The sequence below is a fragment of the Cydia strobilella genome, chromosome 24, assembly GCF_947568885.1.
Source record: "Cydia strobilella chromosome 24, ilCydStro3.1, whole genome shotgun sequence".
Lineage (NCBI taxonomy): Eukaryota > Metazoa > Arthropoda > Insecta > Lepidoptera > Tortricidae > Cydia > Cydia strobilella.
Genome location: NC_086064.1, coordinates 5,616,131 through 5,633,298, shown reverse-complemented (window position 1 = coordinate 5,633,298; position 17,168 = coordinate 5,616,131). Strand labels below are relative to the sequence as shown.

General features: G+C 47.6%; 5 protein-coding genes and 1 pseudogene across 5 annotated transcripts; all 6 read left to right on the top strand.

Moving 5' to 3' along the window:
* Positions 1–96: 96 nt before the first annotated feature.
* Positions 97–14,858, top strand: LOC134752439 (uncharacterized; annotated as a pseudogene).
* Positions 3,525–4,205, top strand: LOC134752034 (late histone H1-like). Its single transcript, XM_063687594.1, has one exon. It carries the CDS (start codon positions 3,525–3,527, stop codon positions 4,203–4,205), a length of 681 nt encoding a protein of 226 aa, XP_063543664.1.
* On the top strand, positions 4,960–5,334 carry LOC134752037 (histone H2A). Its single transcript, XM_063687597.1, has one exon. It carries the CDS (start codon positions 4,960–4,962, stop codon positions 5,332–5,334), a length of 375 nt encoding a protein of 124 aa, XP_063543667.1.
* On the top strand, positions 6,132–6,509 carry LOC134752035 (histone H2B). Its single transcript, XM_063687595.1, has one exon. It carries the CDS (start codon positions 6,132–6,134, stop codon positions 6,507–6,509), a length of 378 nt encoding a protein of 125 aa, XP_063543665.1.
* Positions 13,067–13,444, top strand: LOC134752036 (histone H2B). The gene has a single exon (XM_063687596.1). The coding sequence runs from the start codon at positions 13,067–13,069 to the stop codon at positions 13,442–13,444; it is 378 nt and encodes a 125-aa protein (XP_063543666.1).
* An 881-nt stretch (positions 14,859–15,739) lies between the features above and the next one.
* Positions 15,740–16,051, top strand: LOC134752438 (histone H4). Its single transcript, XM_063688145.1, has one exon. It carries the CDS (start codon positions 15,740–15,742, stop codon positions 16,049–16,051), a length of 312 nt encoding a protein of 103 aa, XP_063544215.1.
* Positions 16,052–17,168: the final 1,117 nt, after the last annotated feature.

Sequence of the window (17,168 nt, the reverse complement as noted above, 5' to 3'; positions counted from 1 at the left end):
GCACGTATAAATAGCGACTCGCTGGCGAAAAATCGCTTATTCCCTCTCGTGACTCGTTAACGTAACGTACACGCACGCGTATTATTATTATTCACAATGGCCCGTACCAAGCAGACCGCTCGTAAATCCACCGGTGGTAAAGCGCCCCGCAAACAGCTCGCCACCAAGGCGGCCCGCAAGAGCGCGCCCGCCACCGGCGGCGTCAAGAAGCCCCATCGTTACAGGCCCGGCACCGTCGCCCTCCGTGAGATCCGTCGCTACCAGAAGAGCACTGAGCTTCTGATCCGCAAGCTGCCCTTCCAGCGTCTGGTGCGTGAGATCGCTCAGGACTTCAAGACCGATCTGCGCTTCCAGAGCTCTGCCGTTATGGCTCTCCAGGAGGCCAGCGAGGCTTACCTCGTCGGTCTCTTCGAGGACACCAATCTGTGCGCTATCCACGCCAAGCGTGTGACCATCATGCCCAAGGACATCCAGCTGGCTCGCAGGATCCGCGGTGAACGTGCCTAAACCACCACGTTTAAACTGGCACGGAGCAACATCACAGGACGCAGTCTGCGCGAACGCATACGGTTACATTATATGTATTATTTTGTACCACGCGTTTTGCGTCTGGACGTGCGAACGTGACGCTTCTGTCAGTCATATATCAAAAGGCCCTTTTCAGGGCCACACATGATTCTAAAATTCACAATTGTTTCTTTGAACAAACACTTGCGTAGATAAATCGATCGATCGATCACTGCATGGTCATTACGAAAAAAAAAAAAAAAAAAATATATATATATAATTTACACATAACCAACCGTACACAAAATGTACGGAGGTATATATGAAATTTAACTGCAATACACGAAATACTACTATACTGTAAGGATTATTTAAGAAAGAACTTATTTCCTATAATAATAGGAGTTAACACACTAATAGATTGGAAAGTAAATTAAAATCGTCACGTGACTCTCATATTAAGCGCTATTTTATTATATCGACAAAATTATTACCACTGATTGAATGCTTACAAAAATATTAGAGGAGAAGAATCCTTCACAAGAGGATCTAATCCGTAAGCCGGCCGCCGTTTTTATAGTATATATTATCCCCTACGTCTAAACCTAAGTATCCAAAATTAATTTAAATATCATATAATATGAAATTATTTATCAATAGGTATATATAATATTATATTTCTTTAGATATATGAAAAGTAAGTCAAATAATAATGCTCTGATATATCTTACCCCGTCCCCCGTCGCCCCGCAATAGGGTAAAACGTATAAATAGCGGCAAAATGATGGCTAGCTAGCTATTCCACTCGTGTCGACGCGCGGCGCAAGTCGTGTGTTGAGTATTCCGTTCGAGAAGTCTAATCTCTACTACAACAAGTCGCAATGACCGGTCGCGGTAAGGGAGGTAAAGGTCTGGGGAAAGGAGGAGCCAAGCGCCACAGGAAGGTGCTCCGTGATAACATCCAGGGTATCACCAAGCCCGCCATCCGTCGTCTCGCCCGCAGAGGTGGCGTCAAGCGTATCTCCGGCCTGATCTACGAGGAGACCCGCGGCGTTCTCAAGGTGTTCCTCGAGAACGTGATCCGTGACGCGGTCACCTACACCGAGCACGCCAAGAGGAAGACCGTCACCGCCATGGACGTCGTCTACGCTCTGAAGCGTCAAGGCCGCACCCTCTACGGTTTCGGAGGTTAAGCGCTGCACTGTCAGCGTCGTCGCGCGCGATATCGTGTAATATGTACTAACGTGGGTATTACCGTATCGCGCAGACGCAAATAAAAAAAAAAAGGCCCTTTTCAGGGCCGCAAATAATTCTATGATACGATTACGATAAAAAGTTTCAGTAGCGACACAGACGGACAAACAATCGATCTCTACCCATCCTATGTTATCCAAAATATCTACTAAATAACTACTAATAATCTAGTATCGTCGTAGGTGGTACGTACATTTATTACAATTACTTACTTACCCGGCACCGCGCAACACTTCTAACTTCTACAGCGTCCAGCTCGTAAGCATCGCTTGTGCTAAGTATCTATTGATACCAGAGGAAGCGAAACAATCCAAAATTGAACCACGAGCGGTACATACAAAATTGGAATCTTGAGGGTTTCATCAACATTTTTAGTTTCACCACACCAACCCGAAGAAGAAAATATTAATTAACTGGTAAAAGATATATATATATATATTTTTTTTTTTTTTTTTTTTTTTTTTTTTTTTTTTTTTTTTTTTTTTAATAACACCATCATATACTTATAAACAATCACATGCAACCGCACACACCACATTTTACTTTACCCGCGAACCTCACCTGACCTGTGAGTGATCTGCTACTGATAATGACGACTAGTCGATGAACTGACCAATTAGATAAAGGATTCGCAAATAGTGCACAAAACGGACAGGGACACCCAACATCCCCGCACCCACTCACCTCACTTTACAAAAAAAAAAAAAAAAAAAAAAAAAAAAGAAAGTATAATATAAACACAGGTTTTAGACTTCTCGTGTTCCTATGATGATGAATACATAATATTTAGGTACTTACATATAATATATACATATCAACCTAAACAGATTTTTATGTCAAAATAATTTATATCGTTTGTTCCAATATCAACATTCAGATAATATCATACGTTAAATTATTATAAATAAATACGCCGGACCAAAAACTAAATAAATCTAAACGACGACCTACACGAGACTCTTACCTACTACGATGCCCGCACGCACGTGTCGCGCTGTATGATCCTCGTAGAAGAAGAGAGTTTAACTATACGAATTATAATAATATTCATTAATACGATATCTTAATGTATAATATAACATAACATAATTATTTAAATTTAATATAAAGTACCTATCCCGTTTTACGTCGGTACCGGCAGAGAGCAAACCACTGAACGTAGGCAATGCAATCCAAGTCGCGGTACGGCTGTTTTACGACAGTGAAGACAACAAGTCAAAATAACATTATAAATATAATTTTCTAATGTTGTTATTGTGTCACATCTATCTATGGTATCTTCGCATTTAACTGGAGGACACATAATAGTGTTAGATGTGATTTTAATTAAGAAAAATCACTTTTTAAACTGACCCGAGGTGTCCGCAACCTATAATACCAAAAGTAAAGTTCTCTCATTCGTTTATCGGCGTTCCAAATCCTAAAACTTCTATTAAAATACGTATATCAATTCATAAAGAATGTATATGTGCAATTTTATTATAATCATTATAATATAATTCACTATAAATTTAGTTTAATCATAAACGAGTAAGTGAAAACTTGGAAGTGTTATTACGAGAAAACGTCCCGCGACATGAGGGTCTGCGTTACGGTTAAGCCGGAGTATATATAAAAAGTGGCGCCCCCAATAAGCCGTGTTTAGTACTCGCCAGCGCAGCGCTCCGCTTACACGCGTCCGCTGTATTCTCTTTGCGCAGTTTGTGCGATTTACTAATTTACTTTACTTACTTACTTGACGATTAATAAATAAATAAATAAATATGGCCGACACCGCAGTTGCTGCCGACGCTCCCGCCCCGGCGACGCCCGCGAAGAAGCCTAAGGCGTCCGCCTCCGCTGGCGCTAAGAAGCCTAAGGCGAAACCCACCCACCCTAAGACGTCCGAGATGGTTAACAGCGCCATCAAGGAGTTGAAGGAGAGAAGCGGTTCGTCCCTGCAGGCTATCAAGAAGTACATCGCCGCCCAGTACAAGGTCGACGCCGAGAAGCTGGCCCCTTTCATCAGAAAATATCTTAAGAGCGCAGTCGAATCCGGCGCACTCATTCAGACCAAAGGCAAGGGCGCGTCCGGCTCCTTCAAACTGGAGTCGAAGTCATCATCGGCCGGCAAGAAGCCCGCCGCGGCCAAGAAATCTAGCGCCGCTAAATCTTCAGCCGCCGCTAAGAAGCCCGCCGCAGCTAAGCCCGCTAAGGCGAAGAAGGCCGCTGCGTCCCCGGCCAAGCCTAAGGCCGCCACGAAGGACAAGAAGGCTGCCGCCGCCAAGAAGAAGCCCGCCGCGAAGAAACCTTCCACCCCCGCCAAGGGCAAGAGCGCCGCCGCGCCTAAGGCCAAGAAGACCGCGAAGCCGCCGACCAAGAAGCCTAAAGCTCCCAAGCCCAAGAAGGCCGCGGCCGCTCCCAAAGCGAAGCCCGCCGCCAAGAAGGCTGCCTCGAAGAAGTAAGAAGACTGCGTCACATTGTCGTCGTCGTACTTACATCGGCCGTGATGGTGGAGGATATGTCGATTGTCGTCGCTATATATCGTATATACGACGACGTGTCGCCTGTTCACACGCCTCTCGTCATACGCCTGTGCGCGTTAAACGCACATCAAAAAGCCCTTTTCAGGGCTAACAAATTTATTCAAAGGTTCATATCGCCTCTGTTTCATTGCAATAAGCACACACACACATACATACACGAGTCGATCGATCGCAATCAATATAAAAAGTCAATCTCAAATCGAGTCTTATGGCAAAAGTCTCAAGATTATTGATGATCTCACTGATAAGACTGATTAGGTTAGGTTTTCATGAATACTTACACAGAATATTTTCTTATCGATGGTGAATGATGATAAATATAACTGTATTATTTGAAGTCTTAGATTTACAACAACAACAACTACATAAATATAAGTATATAATTTACGGAATATTTTTTGTTAATTGTGTCATTTTTATTAGGTATACTTTGATGTATAAATTGAAATGTTTTTATTTTATATCTATCTCTTTCTAATTTGCGCTCTTGCACGCGACTCGTTGATTGGTCGATCGGGCTCGTGTTATGTCGGCTCGTTGTATCCCCACTATCAGCGTACACCGTGAACGTATAAAATAAAGGCAACTACTAAAAAAGAGCGTATACACTCGCAAGCAAGCAATCGTGCTCTCGTTTCGTGTGTGTAAACTAAACTTAAATCTCTCTTTAAACATGTCTGGACGCGGTAAAGGTGGCAAGGTTAAGGGAAAGGCAAAGTCCCGTTCTAACCGTGCCGGACTTCAGTTCCCCGTCGGTCGTATCCACAGGCTTCTACGCAAGGGCAACTACGCCGAGCGCGTCGGTGCCGGTGCCCCGGTGTACCTAGCCGCCGTCATGGAGTACCTGGCCGCTGAGGTTCTCGAGTTGGCAGGCAACGCCGCTCGCGACAACAAGAAGACCAGGATCATCCCTAGGCATCTCCAGCTGGCGATCCGCAACGACGAGGAGTTGAACAAGCTCCTCTCCGGTGTGACCATCGCCCAGGGTGGTGTGCTGCCTAACATTCAGGCCGTGCTCCTGCCCAAGAAGACCGAGAAGAAGGCTTAAGTGTACTCACTTCTCATCAGGCTACATCTCTAGCGGTAACACCCGGCGTTTGGTGAATGTGGCCTCTGTTATATTCCCGCCCGAGTGACCGTTACAAAAGGCCCTTTTCAGGGCCACAATATGATTCTGTGATAACGTTGTAAGTTTCATGGCATAACGCATACGTGTATGATGTCATTCGATCGATCAATATAATTATATCATATACATATATATGAACGATGAATGAATGAATGAATGTTATTACTTACGGTAAGTAGATAATTCTGAATTCTAATAAGATTATTTTTCTGATTGCAAAACACATCACTACACACGTCTCTATATGAGAGACTTGAGACATCGTTTCGTCAAGAAGTATAATAAATAAACGACAAATAAAGGTAATGTGATGGCTCAGAGCTATTACTTGCTCATCTACAGCAGTGTGTCACTGTAACAACAACAACAATAGTAAATAAACATAAAGCTATATACATTTAAATAATATAATTGTTATCCGCCTACGGTTTTGAACAAAACTGATGATGGTATAATCTATACGGCATTTGATATATTTTATAATCAAAATAATAATACCTATATGTAAGTAATATCAATACGCGCTCTCACTCCCCACCATGCCGACCGACGATACTAATGATGCACGAACGCTATTGGTCGATATACCGCGAGCGCGACGCTCGATCTTTAATCCCCTATTTCCCGTTCTCCGCTTTAACAAAATGAGCGCAACTTAGTACGAAATTTTTATTCTCAGTTCGACTATCGTACTGTAAGCATCTAACTATATCACAATGCCACCCAAGACTAGCGGTAAGGCCGCCAAGAAATCCGGCAAGGCCCAGAAGAACATCTCCAAGTCGGACTCGAAGAAAAAGAAGAAGCATAAGCGCAAGGAGAGCTACGCCATTTACATCTACAAGGTGCTCAAGCAGGTCCACCCCGACACCGGTATCTCCAGCAAGGCCATGTCGATCATGAACTCTTTCGTGAACGACATCTTCGAGCGCATCGCCGCCGAGGCCTCCCGCCTCGCTCACTACAACAAGAGGTCCACCATCACCAGCAGGGAGGTGCAGACATCCGTGAGGCTCTTGCTGCCCGGTGAGCTCGCCAAGCACGCCGTCAGTGAAGGCACCAAGGCCGTCACCAAGTACACCAGCTCCAAGTAAGCGTCCGTCGTTCCTCGTATGCTATCTGTCTTCTCAATACACTTTTAGTGTAATGGGTTTAGGTAGTTCGTATTGCGACACGACACGCTGCGAGAGTGTGGTTTGTACAACAACCAAAAAGGCCCTTTTCAGGGCCACAAATACGTTCTGAATATATAATATAAGAAGTTTCTAGATAGCCGTGCATACGGTGTCAATCGGTATCAACACGAAAGTTGTATCAACATGTAAGAGTATTAAATAAGGAATCAACAATACACACATACACTTAGTGTATGCATATGTGTAACGTGAGACGTTATGGATATTAAATTTAGGTTAGGTTTTTATAAAATAAGTAGTTATGTTAGGTTTCGCGGAGTTAGGTTAGGTTTTGAATGACATTATAAAAAAAAGTTAGGTTTGATCGGTTTGAACTTTGACCTAACCTAACCTAACTCGATCAAACCTAACTCCGCGAAACCAAACATAACCTGACATTATAAAAAAAAGTTAGGTTAGGTTTTGAGTGACAAAAAAAAAAAACCTAACCTAACTTTGACCTAACCTAACCTAACTCGATCAAACCTAACTCCGCGAAACCTAACATAACCTGACCTAACTTATAAACCTATTTTATAAAATACTAACCTAACTTTAATAACCTGACCTAACTCGATTGAACCGGCTATCGAGGCGAATTTCGATAGCGATGACTGTTATTTAAATGAAATATATGTATGTATGTATGTATGTATGTATTTATTTATTTATTTATTTATTAATTAATATTTCAATTATATTATTGTTATTCTAATCAGAAATTTTGTGTTGGTGAGAAAGGAAGAGGGGCGAGGGGGACGTGTATGTGAATTTTATAGCCCTCTCGCTCACACGGACACTAACCCCGTCCCTTTCCGACCAGCCAGCACGTATAAATAGCGACTCGCTGGCGAAAAATCGCTTATTCCCTCTCGTGACTCGTTAACGTAACGTACACGCACGTTTTTTTTTAATTATTTAGAAGAAAAGTCGCAACTGTGACGTTGACGGGAACGCACGCGCTTGAGCACGCTCTCGAGACTTACGCACCCTACCCAACTCACTAGTTGTCGTGTGTTAACGCCAGTGTTGTGCAAGTACATAATAAATAATAATAAAGGCGATTTATTATTATTTATTATTTTAAATTCAGTGGCCCCCAGTGTTGAAAAGACCTCGCTGAGATCGTTTGCTGGTGGAAACCTAACGGTGCCAACTAAAGCCACCAGGCGCTAGCGGGGCCGTTTGTCGGTGGTGCCACAAACGGGGTTTACAAGCCCAGTCTCAACCCACTGCCATCTGTATTTTATCTTGTGCTCACGCCTGTGTTAATTACAGGTCAACACGCCGACACCGCACACACACGCCACAGCCATGGGCATCTATAGGACGCCTACCAAGGGGACGGAGGCCACATCGGAGGAGGACTCGGCCGCGGCGGCGGCCTCGACGGGGGTGATGCGACCTCAGGCCAACGACCAGCTCACGCAAACCCCTTCTCCGGACGTAACGGAGTGCACAAAGCCAAGGCGCTTACCAGCTTGTGGGAGCTACACGGGGTCTTCGGCGTCAAGTGACTCGGAAGAGGACCTTGACTTCGAAGACTCCGTGGGGGGCTCCGACGAAGGCATGGGCGCTGAGGCCAGATGCACCTCCGGAACGCCCGGGGACGGGGAGGCGGAGCAGTCAGCGACCAAACAGGTCCCAACACGCTGTGACTTGTCACGCGATGGCTCATCGCCGCTTGACTTGTCACCACGTGGTGGTAATGCATTGCGCGCCGAGAGTCCGCTGCCGCCGCCGCAGCCGGCCGGCAACCTCATCACGCCGGCCAACTCACCGCATCGCCGCCAACAGTCACCTTGCCGCCCTCAGCCCGGCCTCGAGATGACCGAGGCCTCCTGGATGGCGATATTCGAGAAACTCGACAGAGTAGCTCGGGGATCGCTAGACAGTTGCACCCTCGGCCCGCTCGAGGCGGCGCTGCTCTCAACCCTGTTGACGCACTCTAGGGCGCGCCAACAGAAGAGGCGACGGGACGAGGACAGCCCGCCGGCACAGGAGGAAAAGCGGGAATGTAACCGCATCACTCCTGTGGCGCGTGGGCCTACTCAACCCGCCGTCTGCCCACAGGTCTCGCAGCCGATGGACACGATAGAGCCAGCTACACCCGCCGCCGGAGGCTCACAACAGCCACCGCCACGCAAAGTGCTATTACCCACGCCGGTAGTAAGCGCCAACGCGTACGCGGAAGCGGCCAAATCGCCACCTAAAACCGCCACTTCTCTGCCCACAGATACCGCAACCAGCAAGAAGAAGAAGCAGCAGGCGCCGCCCCCGACCAAGAAGGCCAAACCGCCCCAGATCCTGGCCGAGGTCCTCCCAGACCCGGCCCATCACCTGAGGGCCATCAACAAGCGTCTCGGTTTTGAGGCCAAAACCGAGAACGTCGAACCGACCGGGGTACGGTTCTATCCCAGGACCGGGGAGGAATACCGAGTGGTATTCTCCTACCTCAGCAGCGAGCAGGCCCTCGACCCGAGGATCCAGTTCGTCAAGCATCCGGAGAAGTCGACCCTACCAATGAAGGCTGCAATCCGCGGCCTACCGTCAAGCATGACGGTGCAGGACGTGAAGGACGCGTGCGAAACAGAGGGGTATACTGTATCACATGCACGCTTAATCTCCACAGGCAGAGGACGAGGAGGCACCATCTTCTTCGTCCAGCTCGACGGCACGGAGCGAGAAAACCCTGGTTTTCTGGACCTCACAAGCATCGCGAACATCAACACCAAGGTTCGTGTCGAACCTTGGAGAGGTAAACCCGGGCCACCGCAATGTTATCGGTGCCAGGGCTTTAGGCACTCTTCACAGGGATGCCATCGACCGGTGCGATGCGTGAAATGCGCCCTGCCGCACTTGTCACACCAGTGCACGCGACCGAGAGAGGAGCCAGCAACGTGCGCAAATTGCTACAAAGACCACCCGGGCAATCACAAGCAATGTGAGACATATTTACAGGAGCTGCGCAACTGGCGAGGGGGCACCCGCTCCTACTCACGCCGCCCGCCAACCCGCCGCCCGCAACGAGGCCCGGACACTAGGGCCTCGGACACGCCTAACCTGGTGGAGGAGTCTTCCACAGGCTCCCTAATGGCACCCGCCAACCTGCCGAGGCAACGCCAGCCCGGGCAACGCAGACTGCCGCAGCCACAACACAAACCGCAGAGGATGTCGCAAGCAGAGATCGACACCACAGCGTTGCGCAGGGACATAGTTGCCGCGGTGCAAACCGCGGTAACTGCGTCCCTGAAACCAACGCTAGACGAGGTAGTGTTAGCTATTAAGTCTCTGTCTAGGCCTGACCAAACTCAGGCCTAGCTCACCCCAGCAATAACGCAAGTTATTCGCCAGCTACACTCTTTTACGGCCTAAAAGAGAAAGATTTAAGGGTAGTATATTGGAACGCGCAGACATTAAGCGGTAAACTTAATGATCTGCGCACTTTTCTCCACAGCCAAGACGTCGACATCATGCTGATTTGCGAGACAAAGTTGAAAGCGTCCAACACGCTTTCAGCCAGTGGGTACATCGTGTACCGCCTCGACCAGGCAAACCCGGAAACCGGGTACGCTTACCGAGGCCTAGCAGTCATTGTCAAGAGGACAATCATCCACCAAATGGTGGACATCGACCAGCCAGCCTCACTATCCGCACTGGGGATAGATATCAAACTACAAAGGCATAATCTGCGCTTGTTTGCTATCTACAGGCCCTGCGGACACTGCCGACCGGCAGAGATGCGCGCCGACCTCAAACGACTACTGGTGGACTCCCCCGTGCCGACCATCCTGGCCGGGGACTTCAACGCCGAGCATTCCGCTTGGAACTCCTCCGCGCACTCCCAAGCGGGAAACGTTATCTACCAGATCGTGGAGGACCTCGATCTGGTAGTGGGAGGGCCCTACGAGCCCACTCACTATCACGGCTCAGACGTGTACAACAGGGGCACCACCATCGACTTTGCGATCTCTCGCGGAGTCGATACACTCATGAGGCACCAGGTATTTTACGATCTCACATCCGACCATAGGCCGGTGCTCCTGACCATCGCAGACCAACCGACGACGAGACTCAACAGAGGACCCGGACGCCGCTACGACTGGACGGCTTTCACAGAAGCCATGGTAAATTCTCCCCGTACAGGTCCCATATCGACCGCAGAAGAGGTCGATGCAGCAGCAGCCACAATCACCGGAGACATCAAGGCGGCCCTAGCCGAGGCCACCCACATCATCCCGCCCACAGACCGGCGCAAACCGCTCCCGAGGCCGCTTCAAGCGCTTTTGGAGAAAAAGCGCTGGTACAGGAAACAGTGGCAAAGGACTAGGGCTCAGTCGGTAAAGACCGAGCTCAATCGTCTGGAGCGATTGTTAAAGGACAAACTCAACGAGCACAGAGCTGCAAGCTGGGAAGCGCACATCGATAGCCTAACCGATCACGTTCCTTCCATCCACAGGTTATGCAGACAACTCAGCTCGAAACCCGAGCCGATACACCCACTAGAGGACGACACCGACGGAATCCTGAAATACGCAGCCAAGGACAGAGCGGAAATACTCGCTCGCAGCCTTGAGCAGCAATTCAGGCCCTTCCCCGACACAGACCCGCAACACACAGCGGACATCGTACAGCACGTCCGAGACTATCTCAACGTGCCGGTCGAAACCCACGATGATCCAATCTACTTTTCTCCTTCACAGGTCAAGGCGACTATCAAGCACCACTGCAATCCGAAGAAGGCACCGGGCCCCGACGAGATCCCGAACATGGCGCTCCGCCAACTGCCGCTAAACACCTTAGCGGCAGTGGCGCGCCTGTTCAACGGGATCTTGCGGTCGGGGCACTTTCCCACCGTCTGGAAGACGGGACGGGTCATCGTCCTTCCCAAACCCGGGAAGGACAGAAGAAAGCCGGAGAGCTACCGGCCTATCACGTTGCTATGCAACTTATCAAAGGTATTCGAGAGATTGCTGCTCCGGCACCTCTCGCCACACATCCAACCCAGGCCGGAGCAATTTGGTTTCAGGTCTCAACACTCCACCACGTTGCAGCTCACCCGTGTCCTACACCACATGGGCATGGCGCTCAACAAAAAGGAGTACACAGTCGCTGTCCTCCTAGACATGGAGAAAGCTTTTGACCGAGTCTGGCACGAAGGTCTAATATACAAACTTTCTCTGTCCACAGCACCCCGCCGCATCGTGAGAATCATCGCATCATTCCTAGCAGACCGACGCTTCCACGTACAAGTGGAAGGCACGGTGTCGCAGGACCGCCCAATACAGGCAGGAGTCCCCCAGGGGAGCTGCCTATCGCCCTCGTGCTACGCGCGCTACACCGACGACATACCAGTCGTAGGACAAGCGCAACTAGCCCTCTTTGCTGACGACGCCGCTTACTATGCTTCATCTTTTCAGATGCCGCATGCAGTCTCCAAGATCCAGCCGACGCTCGACGCCCTTCCTGACTGGCTCTCCAAATGGAGGCTATCAGTCAATGTGGGCAAAACGCAAGCGCTCATCACAGGGCAAGCGCGAGACTTGCCCGCACCTCCTTCTCTTTTAGGACAACCGCTCACGTGGTCACCCACAGTGAAATATCTGGGGGTGACCATAGACAGGCGGCTCACCATGCAGAAACACACGGCGGAGACAATCAGACGAGCGAAAACCGCTCGAATGAACCTCCGCCCGGTTTTCTGCAGCAAGCTCCCTGTACGGACCAAAGTCGGTCTGTACAAAGCTTACGTCCGCTCTCGACTAACCTACGCTACACCAGCCTGGTATTCTTTCTGTTCCAGGTTCAACAAGCAGAGGATGAGGAGCCAGGAGACACTCTCGCTACGGACCATCGTCGCAGCAACCCGATTCGTCAGCAACGCAGCCATCGCCGAGTACCTGAAGTGGCGCAGCCTGGACGAGTTCATCGAGCGTCTCGCGCGGGTCATGTATGACCGCGCGGACAACTGCAGCCACGACCATCTACGAGGGATCGCGCCACACTACACACGACCACCGGACCTACACGGGGCTCGGCATCTCCCCCGAGCCCTCCTACACAACGACGACGACGACAACAACGAAGAAGAGGAAGAAGAAGACGTCGTCGACGACACAACAACACCACACACACTCGGATGACACCTACGAAGCACACGCCAGCCTAAACTGCCGGTCGCCTTCACTGCGGCCCCGAAACCTGGCCCCGCTCAAACGGTATCACCAGGCTAGGGGTTGCGGGGTTGGATAACGGCCGGTAGCGATAAAGCTGGCCTACACCGGATCGCGCAGCCGTCCAAAAATCGACGGTGGAAGACCGCCCCACGAAGATGGGGCGCGAAAACAGATTCAGTCTCCGCAACAGGGATGTTGAAGAGACCCCTCACACCCTCCCAAAAGGGTATCGAGATGACATACAACGAAATTTTTATTCTCAGTTCGACTATCGTACTGTAAGCATCTAACTATATCACAATGCCACCCAAGACTAGCGGTAAGGCCGCCAAGAAATCCGGCAAGGCCCAGAAGAACATCTCCAAGTCGGACTCGAAGAAAAAGAAGAAGCATAAGCGCAAGGAGAGCTACGCCATTTACATCTACAAGGTGCTCAAGCAGGTCCACCCCGACACCGGTATCTCCAGCAAGGCCATGTCGATCATGAACTCTTTCGTGAACGACATCTTCGAGCGCATCGCCGCCGAGGCCTCCCGCCTCGCTCACTACAACAAGAGGTCCACCATCACCAGCAGGGAGGTGCAGACATCCGTGAGGCTCTTGCTGCCCGGTGAGCTCGCCAAGCACGCCGTCAGTGAAGGCACCAAGGCCGTCACCAAGTACACCAGCTCCAAGTAAGCGTCCGTCGTTCCTCGTATGCTATCTGTCTTCTCAATACACTTTTAGTGTAATGGGTTTAGGTAGTTCGTATTGCGACACGACACGCTGCGAGAGTGTGGTTTGTACAACAACCAAAAAGGCCCTTTTCAGGGCCACAAATACGTTCTGAATATATAATATAAGAAGTTTCTAGATAGCCGTGCATACGGTGTCAATCGGTATCAACACGAAAGTTGTATCAACATGTAAGAGTATTAAATAAGGAATCAACAATACACACATACACTTAGTGTATGCATATGTGTAACGTGAGACGTTATGGATATTAAATTTAGGTTAGGTTTTTATAAAATAAGTAGTTATGTTAGGTTTCGCGGAGTTAGGTTAGGTTTTGAATGACATTATAAAAAAAAGTTAGGTTTGATCGGTTTGAACTTTGACCTAACCTAACCTAACTCGATCAAACCTAACTCCGCGAAACCAAACATAACCTGACATTATAAAAAAAAGTTAGGTTAGGTTTTGAGTGACAAAAAAAAAAAACCTAACCTAACTTTGACCTAACCTAACCTAACTCGATCAAACCTAACTCCGCGAAACCTAACATAACCTGACCTAACTTATAAACCTATTTTATAAAATACTAACCTAACTTTAATAACCTGACCTAACTCGATTGAACCGGCTATCGAGGCGAATTTCGATAGCGATGACTGTTATTTAAATGAAATATATGTATGTATGTATGTATGTATGTATTTATTTATTTATTTATTTATTAATTAATATTTCAATTATATTATTGTTATTCTAATCAGAAATTTTGTGTTGGTGAGAAAGGAAGAGGGGCGAGGGGGACGTGTATGTGAATTTTATAGCCCTCTCGCTCACACGGACACTAACCCCGTCCCTTTCCGACCAGCCAGCACGTATAAATAGCGACTCGCTGGCGAAAAATCGCTTATTCCCTCTCGTGACTCGTTAACGTAACGTACACGCACGCGTATTATTATTATTCACAATGGCCCGTACCAAGCAGACCGCTCGTAAATCCACCGGTGGTAAAGCGCCCCGCAAACAGCTCGCCACCAAGGCGGCCCGCAAGAGCGCGCCCGCCACCGGCGGCGTCAAGAAGCCCCATCGTTACAGGCCCGGCACCGTCGCCCTCCGTGAGATCCGTCGCTACCAGAAGAGCACTGAGCTTCTGATCCGCAAGCTGCCCTTCCAGCGTCTGGTGCGTGAGATCGCTCAGGACTTCAAGACCGATCTGCGCTTCCAGAGCTCTGCCGTTATGGCTCTCCAGGAGGCCAGCGAGGCTTACCTCGTCGGTCTCTTCGAGGACACCAATCTGTGCGCTATCCACGCCAAGCGTGTGACCATCATGCCCAAGGACATCCAGCTGGCTCGCAGGATCCGCGGTGAACGTGCCTAAACCACCACGTTTAAACTGGCACGGAGCAACATCACAGGACGCAGTCTGCGCGAACGCATACGGTTACATTATATGTATTATTTTGTACCACGCGTTTTGCGTCTGGACGTGCGAACGTGACGCTTCTGTCAGTCATATATCAAAAGGCCCTTTTCAGGGCCACACATGATTCTAAAATTCACAATTGTTTCTTTGAACAAACACTTGCGTAGATAAATCGATCGATCGATCACTGCATGGTCATTACGAAAAAAAAAAAAAAAAAAATATATATATATAATTTACACATAACCAACCGTACACAAAATGTACGGAGGTATATATGAAATTTAACTGCAATACACGAAATACTACTATACTGTAAGGATTATTTAAGAAAGAACTTATTTCCTATAATAATAGGAGTTAACACACTAATAGATTGGAAAGTAAATTAAAATCGTCACGTGACTCTCATATTAAGCGCTATTTTATTATATCGACAAAATTATTACCACTGATTGAATGCTTACAAAAATATTAGAGGAGAAGAATCCTTCACAAGAGGATCTAATCCGTAAGCCGGCCGCCGTTTTTATAGTATATATTATCCCCTACGTCTAAACCTAAGTATCCAAAATTAATTTAAATATCATATAATATGAAATTATTTATCAATAGGTATATATAATATTATATTTCTTTAGATATATGAAAAGTAAGTCAAATAATAATGCTCTGATATATCTTACCCCGTCCCCCGTCGCCCCGCAATAGGGTAAAACGTATAAATAGCGGCAAAATGATGGCTAGCTAGCTATTCCACTCGTGTCGACGCGCGGCGCAAGTCGTGTGTTGAGTATTCCGTTCGAGAAGTCTAATCTCTACTACAACAAGTCGCAATGACCGGTCGCGGTAAGGGAGGTAAAGGTCTGGGGAAAGGAGGAGCCAAGCGCCACAGGAAGGTGCTCCGTGATAACATCCAGGGTATCACCAAGCCCGCCATCCGTCGTCTCGCCCGCAGAGGTGGCGTCAAGCGTATCTCCGGCCTGATCTACGAGGAGACCCGCGGCGTTCTCAAGGTGTTCCTCGAGAACGTGATCCGTGACGCGGTCACCTACACCGAGCACGCCAAGAGGAAGACCGTCACCGCCATGGACGTCGTCTACGCTCTGAAGCGTCAAGGCCGCACCCTCTACGGTTTCGGAGGTTAAGCGCTGCACTGTCAGCGTCGTCGCGCGCGATATCGTGTAATATGTACTAACGTGGGTATTACCGTATCGCGCAGACGCAAATAAAAAAAAAAAGGCCCTTTTCAGGGCCGCAAATAATTCTATGATACGATTACGATAAAAAGTTTCAGTAGCGACACAGACGGACAAACAATCGATCTCTACCCATCCTATGTTATCCAAAATATCTACTAAATAACTACTAATAATCTAGTATCGTCGTAGGTGGTACGTACATTTATTACAATTACTTACTTACCCGGCACCGCGCAACACTTCTAACTTCTACAGCGTCCAGCTCGTAAGCATCGCTTGTGCTAAGTATCTATTGATACCAGAGGAAGCGAAACAATCCAAAATTGAACCACGAGCGGTACATACAAAATTGGAATCTTGAGGGTTTCATCAACATTTTTAGTTTCACCACACCAACCCGAAGAAGAAAATATTAATTAACTGGTAAAAGATATATATATATATATTTTTTTTTTTTTTTTTTTTTTTTTTTTTTTTTTTTTTTTTTTTTTTTAATAACACCATCATATACTTATAAACAATCACATGCAACCGCACACACCACATTTTACTTTACCCGCGAACCTCACCTGACCTGTGAGTGATCTGCTACTGATAATGACGACTAGTCGATGAACTGACCAATTAGATAAAGGATTCGCAAATAGTGCACAAAACGGACAGGGACACCCAACATCCCCGCACCCACTCACCTCACTTTACAAAAAAAAAAAAAAAAAAAAAAAAAAAAGAAAGTATAATATAAACACAGGTTTTAGACTTCTCGTGTTCCTATGATGATGAATACATAATATTTAGGTACTTACATATAATATATACATATCAACCTAAACAGATTTTTATGTCAAAATAATTTATATCGTTTGTTCCAATATCAACATTCAGATAATATCATACGTTAAATTATTATAAATAAATACGCCGGACCAAAAACTAAATAAATCTAAACGACGACCTACACGAGACTCTTACCTACTACGATGCCCGCACGCACGTGTCGCGCTGTATGATCCTCGTAGAAGAAGAGAGTTTAACTATACGAATTATAATAATATTCATTAAT

Excerpts from the sequence above, each read along its gene's own strand:
- LOC134752034 (XM_063687594.1), top strand. The coding sequence starts at position 3,525 with ATGGCCGACACCGCAGTTGCTGCCGACGCTCCCGCCCCGGCGACGCCC.
- LOC134752037 (XM_063687597.1), top strand. The coding sequence starts at position 4,960 with ATGTCTGGACGCGGTAAAGGTGGCAAGGTTAAGGGAAAGGCAAAGTCC.
- LOC134752035 (XM_063687595.1), top strand. The coding sequence starts at position 6,132 with ATGCCACCCAAGACTAGCGGTAAGGCCGCCAAGAAATCCGGCAAGGCC.
- LOC134752036 (XM_063687596.1), top strand. The coding sequence starts at position 13,067 with ATGCCACCCAAGACTAGCGGTAAGGCCGCCAAGAAATCCGGCAAGGCC.
- LOC134752438 (XM_063688145.1), top strand. The coding sequence starts at position 15,740 with ATGACCGGTCGCGGTAAGGGAGGTAAAGGTCTGGGGAAAGGAGGAGCC.